The 15,019-nt window shown below is 37.0% G+C and overlaps 1 protein-coding gene across 1 annotated transcript; it reads left to right on the forward strand.

Moving 5' to 3' along the window:
* Positions 1-10,185: 10,185 nt before the first annotated feature.
* On the forward strand, positions 10,186-11,860 carry LOC105221918 (uncharacterized). Its single transcript, XM_011199061.3, has 2 exons — positions 10,186-10,737; positions 10,936-11,860. The coding sequence occupies exons 1-2, from the start codon at positions 10,335-10,337 to the stop codon at positions 11,355-11,357; spliced, it is 825 nt and encodes a 274-aa protein (XP_011197363.1). The 5' UTR covers positions 10,186-10,334; the 3' UTR covers positions 11,358-11,860.
* Positions 11,861-15,019: the final 3,159 nt, after the last annotated feature.

Genomic DNA, 15,019 nt, shown 5'->3' on the forward strand with positions numbered 1-15,019 from the left:
GTTCTTTAGCCATTTGATTGGCACTTCGTCGTGGATTTCGCTCAAGTCGCTTCTTCACTTTCCGAACCATCTCACGTGACGTTGCAGTCTTTTGATGACCACCTCCATGCGTTTTGCGATGCTAACAGTATCATTGTAACGAGTGATGGTGCGATAAACAAAAACTTTATTCACATTAAGGTGTTTGAGCTTACGAACAATTACTGGATGTGATTTTCCAGTTCAATATAAAGCAATCACACTATTACGTTTGAGTTCCATCGCTGAACTCCGAACTGTCATTCAGCAAATTTATAAACAGCTGATTGCAGTGCGACAGTTGCGCGAACGGTCTGAAGTACTATGGTTCTCGAATAGGAGTACCAACTCAAATAATGTCTGCAGTAATCTTTTAGAAAATGTGCTCAACATATGCGTGAGTATGAATAGCTTGACAAGGACATGTGAGTTAGTGACAGATGACCAGAGCATACTAAAATTACGGAAGGAACACTTCTCCAGCCTGCTGAATGGCAGTGAAGGCATAACATCAGGAGATAGCGAACTCGGTTCCCCAATCGATGACGGTAGAACGTTCCATTGCCCGAAAATGAAGGATTACTGGTCAAACTATTCAAACACGTCGGCGAAGAACTGATGAGGAGCATGCGTCAGCTTCTTTGTAGAGTATGGTCGAATGAAAGCATGTCCGCCGATTAGAATTTAAGTGTGCTTTGCCACAAAAAGGGAGACCCAACAATCTACGCCAACTACCCTGGGAAAAGCCTCCTCAACATCACATGTATAGGGTTCTATCTATTCACCATTAACAAACTGATAGGACTTTGTCAATGTGGCTTTCAACAACTGACCAGATATTCACCATGCTTCATCAAAAGTACATATGGTATAAGGCAAGTACCATCTTCTATTTTCTTCCAGTCCGTTGGAAAGGCCAGGTGGAGAAGGCTTCGGTTGGAATCTCCAATTGGCGCCATATCGCAAAAAGAAGAAACGACTCGGCTATAAACGCGTAAGTGGTGTCTATGCCAGTATAGAAGACGAAGATTTATTTTCTTTATAAAAATAACAATGATACAGAGCTAATAGTTTTCACTAAATCAATTTACTACCCACTCTAATAATTTGCATATGTAGTATAAAAAGTATATGCTTCCTACGTTTATTTACATATATACACAACTTATTTTAATTTGAAAAATAAAATAACAGCGAAAGGCATATTTATAACTAAGAATAGAAAAAAATCCGTACTTCTCCTTCTTATGAGAAATAACAGGGCCGGACCGGAACAATACACCGTCCAGGGCAAATACCAAGTACCTTAAGAACAAAATGTACAAATTTTGAAAATTATTCAGATCATTTTATTAAAAACAAATAGTCATACATACTTGTATTTCAAAGTAAATGTTTAACATACCCCCTATTACTCGTACCGTTTTCAAATACACCCAGTTGAATTGAATTTGAAACAGTCAATATTTGGACTGGCCAACATCAAGGATGCCAAAGTTTTTCTTCTTCTTCTTTACTGGCGTAGACACCGCTTACGCGATTATAGCCGAGTCAAAAACAGCGCGCCAGTCGTTTCATCTCTTCGCTACGTGGCGCCAATTGGATATTCCAAGCGAGGCCAGGTCCTTCTCCACTTGGTCCTTCCACCGGAGTGGAGGTCTTCCTCTTCCTCTGCTTCCCGCGGCGGGTACTGCGTCGAATACTTTCAGGGCTGGAGTGTTTTCATCCATCCGGACAACATGACCTAGCCAGCGTAGCCGCTGTCTTTTAATTCGCTGAACTATGTCAATGTCGTCGTATATCTCGTACAGCTCATCGTTCCATCGAATGCGATATTCGCCGTGGCCAACGCGCAAAGGACGGTAAAACTTTCGCAGAACTTTTCTCTCGAAAACTCGCAACGTCAACTCATCAGTTGTCTTGTCGTCCAAGCCTCTGCACCATATAGCAGGACGGGAATTATGAGCGACTTGTAGAGTTTGGTTTTTGTTCGTCGAGAGAGGACTTTACTTTTCAATTGCCTACTCAGTCCGAAGTAGCACCTGTTGGCAAGAGTAATCCTACATTGGATTTCCAGGCTGACATTGTTGGTGGTGTTTACGAAGGTTCCAAAATAGACGAAATTATATACAACTTCAAATTTGTGACTGTCAACAGAGACGTGAGAGCCAAGTCGCGAGTGCGACGACTGTTTGTTTGATGACAGGAGATATTTCGTCTTGCCCTCGTTCACTGCCAGACCCAGGGATACCAAATTCAGACATCGCGGCATAAAGGCAGCTCCTTTTCGTGCTGTCGAAAGCAGCCTTGAAATCGACGAATAGGTGGTGAGTGTCGATTCTCCTTTCACGGGTCTTTTCCAAGATTTGGCGCATGGTGAATATCTGGTCGGTTGTTGATTTACCAGGTCTGAAGCCACACTGATAAGGTCCAATTAGTTTGTTGACGGTGGGCTTTAATCTTTCACACAATACGCTCGATAGAACCTTGTATCGATGTTGAGAAGGCTTATCCCACGGTAGTTGGCGCAGATTGTGGGGTCTCCTTTTTTATGGATTGGGCATAGCACACTTAAATTCTAACCGTTGGGCATGCTTTCATCCGACCATATTTTGCAAAGAAGCTTATGCATGCTCCTTATCAGTTCTTCGCCGCCGTGTTTGATTAGCTCAGCCGGCAATCCGTCGCCCCCTGCCGCTTTGTTGTTCTTCAGGCGAGCAACTGCTATTCGAACTTCTTCATGGCCGGGTAATGGAACGTCTGCTCCAGCGTCATCGATTGGGGAATCCGAACTTAACGTTTTTTCTTGTTTTCAATTGATAATGTTGCCAAGCGAGACATTTTAGAGTAAGCTTCAACTGCGCTCTCCAATAGCTACGGACAGAGGAAGAGTTGGTACACCAGTATTACCGTAAATAAATTTAGAACGATATTTATTAATTAGTTTGAACAAATATTAGGTTGTCAAAAAAGACTTGCGGTATTTTTATTGAAATTGAAATGAATTTTTGATGAATTTTTGATTCTGCGATTTTATCGCAATTTTCGACGACAGGCCTTCCGGAGCGTGGCGCATCTTCGACCACCTCTACACCATAACGAAAACGTTGAAACCCTCGTTGTGCGGTGGAAATGGAAACTGTATCGGGTCCATAAACAGCACAAATTTTATTGGCGGCTTTAGATGCATTTTTGTCTTTATCGTAGTAGTACTGTAAGATATGCCGTATTTTCTCTTTATTTTGCTCCATGTTTGCGACGATCAGAAGCAAAAATAAACATATATAGTTGAAAGAGAAAGCATTTCTTGCAAAATGCCAAAAGTTATCGAGAAATCGCGAAACATGTTGAGCGACAGTACTCCTCGGTTCAGAGAATAATAAAGAATTACAAGTGAACAAAATGTTATGAGTCCAACATAATCACTCTTGTGAAATTAATCCACGACTGACAGCGAACCACATTTCAAAAGACATGGAATTTAAATTGCAAAAAAGGTTAATCCAGATACGAGAAATCTCTGAAACATGCTGGATTTCATCGACTTAAAAGGATGGCCTATAGAAAAAAACCCTTAAGCAAGCCTCCAGTGGTTTGGAAAAGCTTTGCCTTTTTAGATGAGAGTAAGTTCCGCATCTTTGGTATAAAAGGTCGTAAGATTGTTTGGAAGAAAAGTAGAACAGCACTGGATAAGCAAAATGCGTACCTACGGTAAAGTATGGCAAGTTAGGGCGTTGGAAAATATATAGACTTGATAATGGCATGATTATCTTGATGTTTGAAAAATAAAGTTAAAGGAAAGTGCAGTCAAGCTGGGACTAGGTGGACGATATATTTTCTAGCAAGACAGCGACCCAGCACAACACACAAAACAAATTTTGAAACTGTGGTTGCTGTATAATATTCCAAGAGAACTTCGTGCATCCCCGCAATCTTCTGACCACAAACCAATTGAACACTTATAGGACCTAATAGAGAGAAAAATTAGGCAACGTACTATTACAAGCAAGGAAATGATTAAGGACGCGCTTAAAGAAGAATGGGAAGTTATAAGTCCAGAAACAACAGCTTAATTGCTTTGGTCAATGAATAATCACCTATGAGAAGTCATTAAAGAACATTGATATCCAACTAGATATTGATTTAATATATACTTTTTAACCTTTATCCTTTTTATACAATATCATATTAGTGAAGCGAACGTAGATTTTTTTGCATGAATTAAATACTGCAAAAAATTTTTTCCAATTTCGATAGTAGATAGAAATTTATATAGGTGAGACTTTTTCTGCCATGTGAGTGCACATATCATACTTACATAAATACATAAATATGTTATATATTGTATGCAATTATCAGAATACTCGGAAATCAAAGCGTAGCAAAAACCACTAGGTCCTGCTGTTGAATAAATTAATAATATTCCCTGTTGGTGTTTATAATTTGTATTAGAATGCGAAAATATGAAATTATGACTTTTACGTAATATCTATAATACAAATGAAATAAATGAAGATAATTTTTAAATTTTTTTAATATTTTATTTAAATTAATAAAGAAAATTTGCAAAATACCGCCCTAAAATTATTGCGCCTTAGGCAATTGCCTAACTCGCCTGATTGAACGGGGAGATCTAAACCACGACCTCGATATACTTTTCGATTAGTATGATATACTTGTATGTATGTACATCAAACTAAAGTTTATCTAACAATTTACTTTCTCCTTTCAACCCCCTGTTAGCAATAATATATACAATTGTATTATATACAATATATTCGCCAAAGATGGTAAACGACTATACTACATGTACAAAAGCCATTACTTATTTGCCCGTATATTCTTCTTTTTTTTCTACCTATTAAAAACTTCTAATGTCTACCAATATAAAGTAGAGTAGACGGTATCGCACCGGGAATTACTGGAACATAATTGCACACAGAAGCTTATACTGGCAGAGCTTTGTTTTTCCTCATTTGTTTATAGCAATTTCGTTTGCAGAAACATGAAAATGCCATTTCTCATGCAAATGCTCTAAATTGTAGTAAATTTGTTGTGAATAGATACAAACGTATTTATGACAGGAACAGCCAGTTAGCAATAGTTGGTTGTGTTGTCTTGTTGATTCTCCCCGGCACGAAATGACTTACATTTACGCTGGCTTAAGGCTACTGTTCTAGTGGTTTGTTCATTCGATTTTGACAGTTTCACTGGATGTTAATGCAAACAAATATGGTATAATGGTAGTTGAAATAATCGGACAAATAAATTTTGTACCACAGAATTTTGTACCGCAGAAGTTGTTTAAAGTTCTATTAAATAAGAACAAACCCGATTAGTATTTAAAAAAGATAAAGTTCTGATGGAGACAATTATTAGATACTCTCGGAGTTTGTGGCAATTGTTTATAAAATATTATAAAGAATGTTTACTTAAAAATTTGCACTTAACTTGATTATCAGAAATCGCTACATTAATTCGTATTAATGATAGGAAAGGTTTGGACCGATGTCACTTATAATGCTAAACTCAAAACTCAACTCAAACAAATTCACTAAAAAATTTAAAAATTGGCACGCAGAACCATAAATGACCAAGTGAACTTTTATGAGACAACTACCAAGCTGAAAGGTGACAAAAACTAAAAGTCTTTAAATATACAATTAAAAACCATTTTGTAACAGTGCGTTGGATTAATAACTTTCGAGGATCGAGTTCTTACTTATCTATTACTCTAAGATCTTTTAGAGTACTTTGCTATTATACTCGTACATGTTTGCTTCTTAGTCTAGTAATTTTATTTGTGCTTATGCAAGTATTATAAAAAGGGAACGAATGGATTCTATAAATAAAAAACTTTTGCTTCCAACTCTGTGCAAGGATGAATTTGGCAAGAGTAACCACTTGTATAAAGATTTAAGACGTTACCCACAATTTCCAACATACGTATTGCTACAAAGTATAATGGTTTTGATAACCAAACGGTTATACATACATACATATGTATGTAACCCTTAAAAGTAATAGAATTATATATGGGGTTATATACATATATACAAGTATATACTCGTAAGTGAACAGAACGACGAGACGTGTTCAAAGTGTTATTAAGGGACGGAGCCACGCCCACTTTTTGATCTTTTTCAACCCACTGTTGTCCCCCCACCAAATTAAAGTCTTATGTGCTAATTTGACGCTTTGTTACAGATTTTTAGATAAAATATCAACTACCTGAAAGCGTTATCGCTTGCGCGGACGGACAGACATACAGTCAGTGGTTTAGCTACCTAGGGGCTAGGCGGAGCAGTGGCCCGGAGCCCTTTCTTCAATTTCAAAATAAATATGGCAGGTTGCAATCCCATTTTAATCATGACAACTCAGTTGAGATAAATTCAGAAGTTAAGCCTAGGGAATTCCCCCAAATTCTTTCTGTATGTTGGCAGCGTTGTCAATATTAAGTATAAATGTCCGTTTTATTATGAATTCGAGTTAAGATTTTTTTCGAGAACGGACAAAAAATTAATGTTGTATCAGGAGTAAGTAAACTAATGTCAATAAGCTTTTTTGTACTGGTAATACAAAATAGTGATTCAATTTTATTTGATTTTACCTTTCATATTGATGTTCGTTAAGGGGTTAGGGGTAGTCAGAGGCACGAACAAATGAGAATTTTCGGTATTTTTTTTGCTATCAAATCGTGTTATTTTACAAAAGTAGTAATATGGCATTATTATAGAATGTGTTAACTTGAAGTAACGAAAATTTCAAAAAAAAAACTTTAATTTCCAAAGTTATAGTTGTTTGTGTTGACCCATTTCCAAAGAAACGTACTTGCGGTGGCAACTATAAGTCCTTGGAGATTCATCTTAAATCAATCGGACAAACAAAATTAGTCTTATAAATAGATAAACTCGGTCCTGATCGAGGGATTTTCAAAAATTAACAAAATAGCGGCCTCAGGAAATTTTTTTCTAAATTTTTGGGAAAATATCAACAGTTAATTGGTCTTAAAAAATCGAAATTTTCGAAAAAATAAAAATCCTTCGATCAGGCCCGATTTATTATGTATTCTAAAAGCTGTATAAATTTAATTAAAATCTACTGAGCAGTTTTCGAGTTGCAGTTGTCACCGGTTCAAAAAACATAGTTTTGAGAAAAACGTGTTTAAAGTTTCACACTAGCGCTTTTTTTAAGATAATACACTTAACAAAAGTGCAAAAAAAAAATAATTTTTTGAAAGTACTAACTACCCCTAACTCCTTAAGTCAATAAATCGTGTCAAATCTCTTGATTTTGTCTACAGCTCATTGCATAACGCGAAATCACATGAAAAACACAGTAGGTACATTAATGCAGATCTGCAATAAAACTTCGTTATTTTGATATTATCAAAGTATTCTCAGAAATAGTTCTAAAGAGTCCTAGTAAAGATGAGCTTTACAAAAATTCAACCTTCAATTTGGGCGAGTCAAGTAAAAAAAAAATTATTTCATTTTCTAACACGAACATTTTTCATACAATTAAGTTATAATAAAAGCAACTTCATTATTCAGAAATATTCAGATATAAAAGGCTTTAGTTTTACACTTCATATTATTAATATTTACCAACTAGTTTTACCTCAACTAACTCAATCATGGACTGTTCACCAATTATGTAAGAAATAATGAACAAATTATTTAATTATTAAGTAGCTTAGCATTTTTAAAATATTTGTATATTTCATAATTTTATTTGATAAAACCTAATCAGTTTACATAGCAGTGGGGCCCCATTTTTTAAATTGCCCCAGGACCCTTGGATACCTAGCTACGCCACTGCATACTGTCACTCGGAATTCAACTCGACTCGCCCTCCTGATCGTCTATATATATCGCGATTGGTTTTAGGTGATACAAACAGCCGTTAGGTAAACAAAACGATTAAGTATCAACACGTTGCTAGAGCATAATAGTGGAAACTGAACAGAACTATGTTGCTTATACGCAGTGTGGTACTGTGGAAGCTGCGTTGATTAGAAAGTCACTTATAATATATACATACATATATATTTTTTTCAATTAAAACAATTAGATTGCTTATACACAAATAAATTTGTATTCATTTACTTGCATTGCTATATGAGTTTTGAATTTCATTAGAAACTTAATAGAATTAGATGATCTATAAGTTTAAAATTTCACCATTAGATTATACTCTTTATGGTTGTAATGAGTTCTTACAATACGAGGCTACTTTGACGAACGAAACTTTGAATTTCAAATAATATATTAAAATGGCTTTGTAATTAAAAAAGTGGAAGTTTGTACTTGTTTGTAGTATACAGCAACAATTTCGTGTCAAACCTATGCAACTACACGGTACCAATGCACTTTTGCAATAACTGACCCAAATTTGAAATAACTTAACGTTTATTCTACTTTACAACCCAAATAACGCTAAATGCCACGACATGAAGCCCTATTATGAGTATGTGGTGCTATGGCCAAATACTGTATGAACAGGCATTAACGATATTAAATGAATATTAATTCACAAAAAGGCAAGCCAAAAATATGACTTTATGAATTAAATTTTTTCATAATATTTGTTATTTGGTACCTAGTGTAGGTTTTTACATAAGAATATATGTATCAGACTTTTTTTCTTTTTCTGTACAGACGTATGCCTAATTTTTTAATACACTCACATATTCATGCACTTCCATTAGTATCAGCAGAGCTATGCAAGTTCAGTATGTGCTAGTTTGTAATTTTCGCTTTCTATGTGAGTTTATAGACAATGTCTGCATACTTTTCAAATTTAGACTTCAAAGGCACACACTCTTATGCTTGTACTTACTTATACACAAACACCCATCAGTACATGAAAATATGAATATCTCCGTAATAAACTTATAATACACATATAACCTGGTGTAAATGTGTATATATAGTATATGTATGTATGTACTATATATAGTTGTGCATATTTTGTAATGGTCGCGGGGAAAAATATGGCAACGGAACTCGTCTGCCACACTTAAACCGAAAAAAAACACACACACATTTCCATACCCAACCATCGCTTGTATATGTTTGATAAGTAAGTTAGGTTTCGATTTCATAACCAAAATTGTTAAGCAAAATCGAGTTCCGCATGGAGTGCAAGTTAATGGTATCAATGACAGTGGCTCCAAGCACCCACAAATAAGTAAAAAATACTGCCACAACTTGGCTACCCAGTAACCAAAAGTGTGTGCGTGTTTTGTTGTTCAACAACAGAAAATTGGCACAAGCATAGCGTTTGACAACAGCCAATTGAATTATGTTCGCTGAAATATGTGTGCATGTATGTATGTATGTGTTCAAGAGTATTTGTAATTGTAATGTGGTTGTCGTTACTGTCTCACGCATTGCATTTCTTTCGATTGACGCGCATTTCTTCACTTGACGCTTCGAGTGTTTACGTCCGATTTGTTGCTTTTGCCGTTGGCTGACAGTAGTCGCGTAAGATTGCCGCCCTTGCATACTAATTAGCCTGAGCATGCGCACACTCACACTAACTGACTAGATTTGGTTGCAAAGCATTGACCATCGTTTTCATTTACGTCGTTCTTTGCTCAAATATTTCACTATGCAGTAGTTGGGTAAATAGTGATATTGGTGTGACGATTCATAGCCAAGTTTAAGTTTAGCCGCGCACATGGAAAAAGTGTTATTGGCAATGGAAATGAATTGCAGCGTTGAAGAATTCACACCCTTTCATCATGTATACTTACACCGTTTTATCCCTTCCCCCATAACTTCTTCCAAAAACTGTTGCTTCGCGACTCAAATGAAAGCTACACTTCATCAGCAAGCAGCAAAAGTTCCGAAATCGAAGCCAAATACATTTCAATGTGTCGGTTTTTTTGGGCAAACCTAGTAAGAGTGGCGCTATTGCCACACCAATCGTGCTGTTGCCGTTGTCCAAAAACGTTCACGCGTACCTGAAGTGTCCAATGAAGCGCGTCTTGTATGCAATTTAGTAGTGGCCTTCCCTCCCAACTCCCACACCGGTGCGGCCGCTGCTTCAATGTTTACCTGGCCTCTTCAACCGCTAGTCAACGAGCATACTCTCTGGCCGTTTACCGCCGGCTTGAGGCTTCTGGGGAGCGGCAGTATAAAACCATGAGTATACGACCAAGTGGATATCATTGTCTCATTATCGATTCTGTAGTGAACACACAGCAATCTAGTAGCCAGTCATCGCATAACGGTCACTGAAACGCGTCGTTCACTATCTCAATTTCTTTAATTTCTTTCCCCTCAAAACTAATTTGAGTTTGCATCGAAATGGCGTTCCGTTTTACGTCCTTGATCGCGTTCGGTTGTTTATTGCTCGTAGCCGCTTCGCCAATCAATGCTGCCGCCATTGATAATTCTGTGGCAGAGCCCCGCATACGCAATACGGATGAGCTGCTCACCACAATTGTGGATAAGTGCTTCCATGCCAATGGACTGTATTGTTTGAAAGAGAAAGTTTTGACCTATTTGGATGGTGTGGCCGGAGTCGAGGAGGATATTAGTGGACGCGCTTTCAATGAAGATGTCATCGATAAAGTGATCGTCGATCGTGTTGGCCGAATCTTAAATAACAATGAATTCCGCCTGCGCTTGCCCGAAACCGGATTCGGCAGCTCGGTCGTCAGCTATAGTACTGCGCGTGGTTTTGACGTGGAAGTGCCCGAGACTGGAGGTGAGTGTTAAAGTGGCAATTATAAAAGAAAGATTTAGCTTCTAAGGAACAATACACAGAATTACTTTAGTAATTGCAAATTGGAAGAAAACCTGAATACCAACATACGATGTTGCTAAGAACTGTAGAAACATAAATGATCTTTAAATTCTTATAATGCTATATTTTTCCATTTACTTTTTGTGCTTCCATGTTTAGCTCGCGGCGAGAAGAAGAAGGACAAATTGCTCCTCCCTCTGTTGCTGCTCATGAAACTGAAATTGAAGGTCGTCATGCCAATCCTTCTGGGTCTGATTGGACTCAAAGCATTCAAGGCTTTGATTTTGTCGAAAATCGCTATTAAACTGGTACTTGGCTTCCTTATCTACAACTTGATCACCAAATTATCCGGCGCTAAAATGATGATGATGCCGGCACCCATGCCAGCGGCCGAATACGGTCCACCCAGCACTACCGCCTCTTCATACGACCCAAGCAGCTGGGAACCAGCCAGCGGTGGCCCATATGCTCGCTGGGACTCACAGAGTCTCGCATACAGCTCATACCACCCCAGCTCTAGCTCATATAACTCCGGCTCCAGCTCCACTGGTTCATCGTCCAGCTACAGCTCATCATCGTAAATGAAAGTAAATACGGCACATCTAGAATTTTTACTCCAAAAATTTATTCGGTGGACCTTAGCACACCAACCTGTACATAAGTATATATAGAAAAACCAAGGAAGACAAAACTAAGAGATTATAATATCGAAAAATCGGAAACTAGGAAAAGGAAAGGACTAAGACATTCGCTGAACTACCATTTAATCCATTTAGTATATTTATTAATTGTAATTTATTTTTATTATTTTAAGTATTTAGTCATTCTACTATGTACTGTACTATGCTTTCACTTTTCAAACTTCCCATTTAGTACGCTCTCTAGCCTATCCTTTTCTAATCTTTTCACTTTAAACTTTTTATCTATAAAATCCCCACTTTTATTCCGAATTTCTATTCTTCTACACACTTTCCTTTTTTCTAGTGCTTTATTCTGCATTAACTTGCATCTTTTGTTAAATATTTACCTTCTTTCTTTTTCTCAAACTCCGACCAAAAATCAAAATCCAAATAACTAAGTTAATATTTATTTTAATTTATTGAGATGCAAACGAAAAATTAATAATAAAAAAAGAAAATGAATTGTTAAATATTTTGAGTTTTCTTTCACATCCAAGGATATCAAGGCAATTCTCCAATTTAAAAATATTTTTATTTTAATAATTACTGATTTTGTCACTGAAGCTGTTGCTTTCCAATTATTTTACATCTTTTCACTTAAGATTTTGAAATTTTATTTCGAATGCATGACGGCGGTAAAAAACTGATAGGTAGTTCTCATTTAATATCTATTGTATACTCGAATTTTTTCGGTTCATTCACTTGCATTTCGTGACTAAGTGACACTCACCGTAACCTATTTCACACGGAAGTACTCTTCCGATTAAATTAATCACGAAAAATATATGTTTAACGCTGAATTGCCGAATGATTTAAGACCGCAGCAAGCCACACGCATACACTGCGCGTCACCAAGTTAGCACATATCGGAGCTTAATAATAATTGCTCTTGCAATTTCAGACACTTTGATTGTTTCTTAATCTGTTTTACATTCCCCGGCACTCGCAGAAAGTGTAAATTAACGGCTTTCGGTAATTTTTTTTCTTTTCGATAAAAAATATAATGCTAGAAAAAGGCCCCGTATGCAAAAGTCGTTCTTTCTGCAACACAAGTTACGAATACTCTAATAAATTTTTTTATCTTTAATGCAAAAGTACTTTACACGAAATTCTGATTTGCGTTATGTCCTCTTTCGCTTCTATTTTCATAATTTATAGAACGAGGAGCACCAGCTAAATCGTCGTTGATTACATTTCTGACTATTTGTCATGTCTTTTTCAACGAGCCTGTTCAAATTTATATTTATTGCCTGAAATTATGTGTTTTGAAATGAAAAAAGTCGATTGTACCATATTTTGTGTTTAAATCATTTATTTGTGATTTTTCTAGATTTTTTTCAATATAGCGCAACTTGATAAACAACATTTTTTGGTTTCTGTTCCGCTGCGTAAATATATAGAGAAGATGGGTTTCGAACTTATGAACACGCCACGTATAGCAGACCGTGTGAAAAACATGGTATTTCCAGATTTATGCCACACACTTCTAGCGACTATCCCTGTGTCCTGTTGATTTTCATTTCAAATGCAATTTTCCCTAGAAACTGCATAGGGTTGAACTGAAATGGCAAATCGTTGGAACTCAAAGGAATTCGTAGAATCAAGCATTCGGCCCCCTTGTATTCGATAGCTGCGTCACAATCAGTTGGGTTCCATTACACAGTTTCGGCGCATGAAGATTGCGAAACATAATAATGACAGATCCAACTTTGAGACGCAAATGATGCGGCGGCATACCAAGCCTCTCCAAAGAATTTAGAAACTCCACTGGATAATTCACGGCTTCGTCTTCATTGTCAAGATGATCGGAATTTGCCCATTTCCAATTCTTAGCGAATACGATGTAAACTATCTTCAGCAATGTCATTTTTGTTCGTATCCCATAATTGACGCAGTTTTGAAGGCTAATATGTTGAAATGATCATCGCGAAAAGTGTGCGAACTTCAGTGGCATGCAAAGTAGCATCGCATCGTCCATCGTTTGATTCCAGCAATTACCAGTTTCGAGCAATTGTTATTGCTGGCATGCTTCTCGAAAAGTTACATACACCGTACCATTCACAGTACGCAATGACTCAAATGAAGTTGATCCGCGTACAATAATCAAAAGCAACCGAAGGTAGAAGCAATCGTAGTTTTTCGGGTGGATTAAATTCATCCTAATGCATTAGTTGAGAACACACCTGAATGTCCATCTACTGGTTGGCCTAGTTTTCTGTGTAAACATTTCTTCGACGATGCATTCTAAGTATAATATCAAGGCATTTCCGAATAGAGCAATTTTCTCGCAAGCGGATCACTGACGCAAGTCGAAAAAATACTCATTTCTGTTGGCGTGGTTCCATTGGCTGTACTGTATTCTCTGGGTTGAAATACACACTTAGGCCTTCTCCGAATGAACTACGGGATGCACAACAGTAGGAAAAGGTTCATGAATTGCAAAAGTAAATACCCTACAAGGCGCTTCATTGCTCTTCATGTATCGACCCATTTGATCAAGGTCAATAATCACAATGTTGCTTTCTTTAGTGACGTTCTTGCAAACGTATTTGATCGATTTCACCAAACAGCAATACTCAACATTGATTAATATGATCTTTCTCTGCAGAAATGATTTCGTCAATTAGATCTGGTGTAACCACCATCCACCATCCAAAGAAGAATGTATGCGTGTGGCAAACTTCTCTTTTGCCACTCAACAGAGTACATAAAGCATCTAACAGCACCACATACATATTTACATATATGTATACAGTAGAAACTCGATTAACCGGACTAATTGTTGTCGATAGGCATTCGGATAATCGAAAATCCGGATAATCGAATGTATGAAGAAAAACAAATAGATATTCATATCCTGCAACGAAAATCAATGTTTATTAAGAAATTAACACTTACTTATGTATGTATGTACATATTTTCTTAGATTACACTACATTCGTAATACTAAACTGCAGCATTAATCATGAAATACAATAAAATATTTAGGTACATACGTATGTACGAATAATTTGTCTACAATATGTATTTGGTAATTTGCATTTGGTAATCATGAAATAAATAGGTAGGTAATAAGTTTAATTTGGTTTAAAATGGTAATTGTCATTTAACGTAAGCAACTTTTTCTCTTCATTGCTGCTATATCACGAATTCGTTTCAGTTGTAGTAGACTCACAGTATTACTCTAGGGGTATTCTCTCGCTCTTGCAAACCCCTTGCACAGTGCAAGAATTGCATATATTTCCTCTCGGTGCACCGGCACAACAACAAACATACGCAGAAAAACGCGCGGGGCAGCGGCAGCGACCCCACACTGCGAGAGCGGAATATGCAAATTCCGACACGTTCATGATTCCATAATTTCTACGTAGGCACATATAAATTGGTCGCGATTGGTGGTCCGGATAATTGCGAATCCGTATAACTGAGGGCCGGATAAACGAGTTTCTACTGTACGTTGTCCGTCAAACATCGTAGCTGTTGTTTGAAAAGTCGTGCTATAATATCGTGATGATCGCTTGCTGATTGACAGCGATCCATAATTCCACACGTATGTATGTCAT

Source organism: Bactrocera dorsalis, chromosome 2 (assembly GCF_023373825.1).
Source record: "Bactrocera dorsalis isolate Fly_Bdor chromosome 2, ASM2337382v1, whole genome shotgun sequence".
Classification (NCBI taxonomy): domain Eukaryota; kingdom Metazoa; phylum Arthropoda; class Insecta; order Diptera; family Tephritidae; genus Bactrocera; species Bactrocera dorsalis.

Excerpts from the sequence above, each read along its gene's own strand:
- LOC105221918 (XM_011199061.3), top strand. The coding sequence starts at position 10,335 with ATGGCGTTCCGTTTTACGTCCTTGATCGCGTTCGGTTGTTTATTGCTC. Across the intron at positions 10,738-10,935 it reads GGAAGTGCCCGAGACTGGAG|CTCGCGGCGAGAAGAAGAAG; the intron begins GTGAGTGTTAAA and ends TTCCATGTTTAG.